Raw genomic sequence first — 7,306 nt, forward strand, 5'->3', positions numbered from 1 at the left:
CTTTCTGTAGGACGATCGTGCCATGCTGACTTTCTCTGACTTTGAAAATGAATCAGATGATGAGGAAATCCCTAATGTAGGTAAAAACATTTTAATTGAAGACATTTTAGAGTCTTCTGATGACAGTGATGGGGAAGAAACGGCGATCAACAGTGTTGTTTGTCACGGAAGAAGTTGACCATGTTTGAAATCTGTGGAACACAACAGGCCAAACAAGCTGTGCAAACTAAACAAAAATATTTGTATCTGGAATTTGTATTTCACCATCAGTAGAAAACACCTGACTCTCCTCCACCAGTCATAAAAAGAGAATGGTCTAATGCCTCCCATTAAAAAGAGAGCTGGCCCAAGCAAGAAAAGGCAGCAGCACAGTCATCAACTACATGCAACATTTCTTCACCAACTATGGAGTTGGGGAAACACGTGTGGACCTGAATTGTGATAACTGCAGTGGCCAAAACAAGAACAAGTTTGTGCTCTGGTATTTTGCCTGGTGGACCATGACAGGTCAACATCCCACAGCTGGTTGGACTGGAGGATGGTACGGTGCTGGTGGAAAGCTATGGCTGGCAACAACACCTGAAGTACAGAGTACTGCTGCCACAGATCAAGCAGTACCAGCACTTCAGGTGAAAATCATTTTCATTGCATTGTGTGAGGTTATTCTTCTTATCTAAACTTGGGAGGTGAATTGATGAGGTGCAAGGTTGTAATGTCTTCTACATTTTTATGTTATTTCCTGTTTTACAGCTTCGATGCTCTGGAGCCTGGTGTTGTTGTCACCAAGGAGCGTTCGGACTCAGTCAGGACCAGGTTTCAGCTGCTGCACAACGCTGACATCCTTCCTCCCATAGATGGTCTGCCTGTACAAGCACCACCTGGACTGGACACAGCTAGACAAACTTATCTTATTGAGAAGATCAGGGAGTTTTGCGTCAGAGGCTGTGGACATCACATGCTCTGTACCAAAGTCAAGGGCAGGACAGAAACAGGCTCTCCGAAAATAGATTCCCTTGTTCATGCGTGGTTCGGACGGACCAGTCATCAGCACTATCTGCAGTGCCTCTATTCAAATGACTCTCTCCTAACACACTGCTGCTGCTTTTTTTATCTCGCTGCTCAGCCACTTTACCCCTGATTGTATGCATATAACTACCTCATCTATCACTGATATCGTTATTGATATTGTTCTTGTATATACTGTATATCATTTTATTTATATCGGCACTATCTATTTCTGATATTGCTACTATGCAAGTAACCATTTCGCTGTACCGTTTACACCTTCTGTAGAGACCAATCCACTTAGCAAGACTTAGCAAAATATTGATATATAAAATTAACATATACCACAACAATATCATGTGACCGTTTCAAGTGTCCACCATATAAATATATGGCGCATGCATCTGTTTATGTACTGTACATGTGCACCTCACTCAGGTTTCAACTCAGGTTGCATGGTCTTAACTTATGTATGGAATACTATGTAATAAGTGCGTGTATAGCAGTATATAAAGTATGCTAATGTACTGATGTGAAGGCATTTGGGCAGTGGTGTAAATTACGAAAGTAAAAATACTTTAAGTACTACTTAAGTATTTTTTGGAGGTATCTGTACTGTACATTCCTATTTATATTTTTTGCAACTTTTACTTTTACTTCACTACATTCTGAAAGAAAATAATGTACTTTTTACTCCATACACACCCAAAAGTACTCGTTACATTTTGACAGGAATATTGTCCAATTCATCAAATTTCGTCATCTAATTTTATAAAATATTTTATAATCTGGACACTTTCTGCTTACCTGGAGTTTTTCCCTTATTGTAGGCTACTACCACTTTTAGTCATAATCTTTACTACACGACTCATTGCTTAGCACATGACCTCAAATGTGAATCCTTAAAGAGATGGGTGGGGATGGTTTAAGAGGGTGTGAACAATGCTGAATGGGTGTAGACAAAGGAGAGCTCTCCAGAAGGTACCAAAACATTCAAAGGCCCTTTTCTCAAAAGTAAGTTTATCCACTTTCAAAGCAGAATTACTTTCCCATTGTTCCTCAGAAATGCAGTGTATGATATACCATTTTGTAGCTCTGAGATTCTACTTTTATCCAATGTAAAAAAAACTATTTCAAATTTTGCTACATACAGTTGAAGTCAGAAGTTTACATACACCTTAGCCAAATACCTTTAAACTCAGTTTTTCACAATTCCTGACATTTAATCCTAGTAAAAATTCCCTGTCTAGGTCAGTTAGGATCACCATTTCATTTTAAGAATGTGAAATGTCAGAATAATAGTAGAGAGAAGGATTTATTTCAGCTTTAATTTCTTTCATAACATTCCCAGTGGGTCAGAAGTTTACATACACTCAATTATTATTTGGTAGCATTTCCTTTAAATTGTTTACCTTGGGTCAAACATTTCATGTAGCCTTCCACATGCTTCCCCCAATAAATTGGGTGAATTATGGCCCATTCCTCCTGAAAGAGCTGGTGTAGCTGAGTCAGGTTTGTATGCCTCCTTGCTCGCACACACTTTTTCAGTTCTGCCCACAAATTTTCTATGGGATTGAAGTAAGGGCTTTGTGATGGCCACTCCAATACCTTGACTTTGTTGTCCTTAAGCCATTTTGCCACAACTTTGAAAGTTTGTCCATTTGGAAGACCCATTTGCGACCAAGCTTTAACTTCCTGACTGATGTCTTGAGATGTTGCTTCAATATATCCACATAATTTTCCTACCTCATGATGCCATCTATTTTGTGAAGTGCACCAGTCCCTCCTGCAGCAAAGCAACCCCACAACATGATGCTGCCACCCCCGTGCTTCACAGTTTAAATGGTGCTCTTCGGCTTGCAAGCCTCCCTCTTTTTCCTCCAAACAAAACGATGGTCATTATGGCCAAACAGTTCTATTTTTGATTCATCAGACATTTCTCCAAAAAGTAAGATCTTTGTGCAGTTGCAAACCGTAGTCTGGCAGTGGCTTCTTCCTTGCTGAGTGGCCTTTCAGGTTATGTCGATATAGGACTTGTTTTACTGTGGATATAGATACATTTGTACCCGTTTCCTCCAGCATCTTCACAAGGTCCTTTGCTGTTGTTCTTGGATTGATTTGCACTTTTTGCAGCAACGTACGTTAATCTCTAGGAGACAGAACCCGTCTCCTTCCTGAGCGGTATGATGGCTGCGTGGTCCCATGGTGTTTATACTTGCGTACTATTGGTTTGTACAGTGATACCTTCAGGCGTTTGGAAATTGCTCCCAAGGATGAACCAGATTTGTGGAAGTCTGCAATTCATTTTTTGAGGTCTTGGCTGATTTCTTTTGATTTTCCCATGATGTCAAGCAAAGAGGCACTGGGTTTTAAGGTAGGCCTTGAAATACATCCACAGGTACACCTCCAATTGACTCAAATGATGTCAATTAGCCTACCAGAAGCTTCTAAAGCCACAACATAATTTTCTGGAATTTTCCAAGCTGTTTAAAGACACAGTCAACTTAGTGTGTGTAAACTTCTGACCCATTGGAATTGTGATACAGTGAATTATAGTGAAATAATCTGTCTGTAAACAATTGTTGGAAAAATGACTTGTGTCATGCTAACATAATGTCACAAAGCATGACTTCATATTTCCGAGTTAGTCTGATATTAGTTTCGAAAGACTTGAAATTGAATGGGAGCTAACTACTAAAATGAAATTTACCAAACTATTTCTTAATGTTTCACAAAATTACTGTAGCTGACTAATTTGATCATGCTTTGTGATACACCCGGTTTTATACGGTTTTAGTCCACACATCATATCGCCCCTGTCACCTACAGTAGAACCTGATGAACAACATTGGGGGAAATAATAAATTGGCCAGGCTTTTTTGTTCTGCCAGATCAGTGATGAGAAGGTTCTAGCTAGCGTATCCTTCAGGTCTTGTTGGATGTAGCTGTCTGGTATATCAGGTCCCAGGCTCCCATGACTTATGATCTTACATTTTTTTATTTACAATTTTATGATAATTAGATTTTTGCTTTAGCGCTATATGTACCTGATAGAGCAGATCTAGTCTCACGTGCGGCAGTAAACTGTCTGGCACGAGAGACTCATTGGGAGGGAGACTAGAGCAGACCCAGGAGTTCTGACTGAACGGACGCACATTTGAGCGCCCCAGTCCGGTCTATTTACTCTGTGTTATAATTTATGCTATGAAATCCTGCGATTTCATTGGGCCAGTTCCCTCTCATAGGCAGGCCGTCTCTATTAAATTCTAACTTGCGAAGAGTCATGAATAGCTATCTTTCTGTAGGAAAAGGTCACAAAATCAAATCAAATGTTATTGGTCACATACACATGGTTAGCAGATGTTAATGCGAGTTTAGCGAAATGCTTGTGCTTCTAGTTCCGACCGTGCAGTAATATTTAACAAGAAAACAAAATACTGCATAGTTTCCTAAGAACGCGAAGCGAGGCGGCCATCTCTGTCGGCACCGGAAGATGTTTCCGGCAGTGGTTAAAAATATGCAGTGGTTAATGCTGCATGGGGCTGATGTGTTTGGGTGTGTGTGTGTGTATGTCTTCCCTCCCAGGCAAAACAGTCCTTAGTGACCCTGACCAAGGATGTGCCTAAGCGGCACTCTCTGGCCATGCCCACTGAGGCGGTTGTCAACGGCAACAACCAGGAGTGGGTGATGCACGCGGACCTGCCCCTCACCGCAGCCATCCGTCAGAGTCAGCACACCCTCTACCACATCCACACATGCCACCTCACCGACAGGCAAGGTAAGAAACACACACGCACACACACTCACACGCATTCATTCACAGTCACACAGGGTGACTGACACTGGTGATGCATTGCAGCGATATCTTCCTGATATCTTGAGGCATGGTAACATTTGAAAAAAACGTATCTGTATATATTCGTCTGACTTTACAAACCGTTGCCTGCTCACAGTAGGTTAAAATCATATGATGCTCACCAGATTGTCAAAAGTATTTCAGGCTGATGTTGGGGTGGTGTTGGAGATGAATGATAAAATAAAATAAAATATTGACCTTTAACAACCCATTTACCTGTTTTAAACCTGTTTCCAACATTTATCCTCCCCCTTCTTCTTTCGTCCAGTGGCTGCGGTCAGGGTGAGCCCGTGTCACTCCCGCCAGCCCTTAATTATCTCAGATGCCTCGGCCATGGAGGGTGACCGCTCATCCACCCCCAGTGACATAAATTCCCCTCGCCACAGGACACACTCCCTCTGCAATGTAAGAGCTGCCCGCCCACCACCGCATCGCTCCAAGTAATCAACTCCTTCACAACTCTACTCTACTCCTAATCTCTGCCAACATCTGTAAATAACTCCCATGCTCATTGACAAGACAGTGTAAACGGATATGGGACCAGGCCACTCTACTCCACCTCCCTTTCTCTGAAAGCCTGTCCCTTGCGCTGTAGTTGAGGGAATTTCACCAGAACAGCCAGACTTAGACTTCAACAAAAAGTGGGTTTTCTTTGTGATAGTTGCCTAATATGCCTACATAGAGTTGCATTACAAATGAGAGGAATTCAATATTGACAGATAATCACAATTGGGCTGAGGTGTTGGTTTCTGGCTAGTGTTAGATATTTTCCTGTGAAACTATTATGTTGACATTATACAAGCCACTTCAACTGCGGTTTTTCCCCTATCTCTTAATGTGTTAATTACTTTGAATGTGCTGCCTATTCGAAAACAGACACGTGCCTGGCTAGTTCACTCAGTATCACCTCGTCCTTCTCCGTCATTCTCTCTCTCTATCGCCTTCCTTCCCTCACTCACTGTAGCTGTCTCATTATCTCTGATCTCTCCGCCACTCTCTCCCTGCAGTCACTAGAGGATCTGGAGGACCAGAAGCGTAAGAAGAAGAAAGAGAAGATGGGCCTGGGTTCTCTGTCACGTGTCTTCGCCCGGGGAAAGCAGCGCAAGTCAATGGAACCGGGTCTGTTTGATGGTACTTCAACTCCCGATTATTACATAGAGGAAGATGCAGACTGGTGAAAAGGTGGCAGAGAGTCCCACCTGTGTCCTTGAGTGGTGATGTGTAAGAATGTTTTCTGTCAGTGTGTGTGTGTGTGTGTGTGTGTGTGTGTGTGTGTGTGTGTGTGTGTGTGTGTGTGTGTGTGTGTGTGTGTGTGTGTGTGTGTGTGTGTGTGTGTGTGTGTGTGTGTTTGGCCGTATGTGTGGGTGTGTGTGTACGTTTGTGTGGTGTCCATGGTTGGAGGCCATCTGAGAAGCCTGAGGCGGATCATGCTTCGCGGAAGTGCAAAACATAACAAGCAAATTGCATCTGTATGTACAGTATTGTAAATAGAGTGGGCAGTGTAACCACCCTTAGGGGAGAGTGGGGTATGTTGAGACATTTTTTTACATTCAGCATCACTACGTCAAGGGAAATCATATTCTGTCTAACAAAGATATCTACATTTTAGGATGTTGTGTATCCCCGGAAAGAATCAGAATTAATGTAAACGTAACATAGCTTGTCCAAAGTGGTCTCTTGGCACAACTTATTCCAGTTATGGAGTTGAGATGCCTTCAAATTTTTGTTCTGAATGAAATATTACCACCACCGTCTATCTTTATTTCCCAAACACAATTCAACCCAATAACAATCACTGTCTTAATCATTTTGAGCATCTTTTAATTCAGGTTAAACACCTAACTTTTTAAAAACACTTTTAACATAGGCCAGGCCCAGTTAATGCATATCCCAGCGATATTGCCTTCACGCCTGGGAAGAAAGCACTTCAACTTGCCATTGACCTGCCCCTTCCCAAACCTGCCCCTTCCCAAACCTGCCCCTTCCCAAACCTGCCCCTTCCCAAACCTGCCCCTTCCCAAACCTGCCCCTTCCCAAATAGCTAAATTTACCCCAAGCAACTATTTTGACTACATTCGAAGTCAGAAGTTTACATACACTTAGGTTGGAGTCATTAAAACTCGTTTTTCAACCACTCCACAAAGGTTTTGGCAAGTCGGTTAGGACATCTACTTTGTGCATGACACAAGTCATTTTTCCAACAATTGTTTACAGACAGATTATTTCACTTATAATTCACAAAATCACAATTCCAGTGGGTCAGAAGTTTACATACACTAAGTTGACTGTGCCTTTAAACAGCTTGGAAAATTCCAGAAAATTATGTCATGGCTTTAGAAGCTTCTGATAGGCTAATTGACATCCAACATTTGAGTCAATTGGAGGTGTGCCTGTGGATGTATTTCAAGGCCTACCTTCAAACTCAGTGCCTCTTTGCTTGACATC

The 7,306-nt window shown here is 42.0% G+C and overlaps 1 protein-coding gene across 2 annotated transcripts in view; it reads left to right on the forward strand.

Moving 5' to 3' along the window:
• LOC120060968 (kazrin-like) overlaps positions 1-6,170 on the forward strand; it is a 244,800-nt gene extending 238,630 nt beyond the window's left edge. For both annotated transcript variants that reach the window (XM_039010422.1, XM_039010423.1), the window contains exons 6-8: positions 4,591-4,783; positions 5,130-5,266; positions 5,869-6,170. In XM_039010422.1, the coding sequence (XP_038866350.1) occupies positions 4,591-4,783; positions 5,130-5,266; positions 5,869-6,039 (501 nt within the window). In that variant the 3' untranslated portion in view covers positions 6,040-6,170. The remainder of the gene's footprint in view (positions 1-4,590; positions 4,784-5,129; positions 5,267-5,868) is intronic.
• Positions 6,171-7,306: the final 1,136 nt, after the last annotated feature.

Source organism: Salvelinus namaycush, chromosome 16, assembly GCF_016432855.1.
Source record: "Salvelinus namaycush isolate Seneca chromosome 16, SaNama_1.0, whole genome shotgun sequence".
NCBI classification, from domain to species: Eukaryota; Metazoa; Chordata; class Actinopteri; order Salmoniformes; family Salmonidae; genus Salvelinus; species Salvelinus namaycush.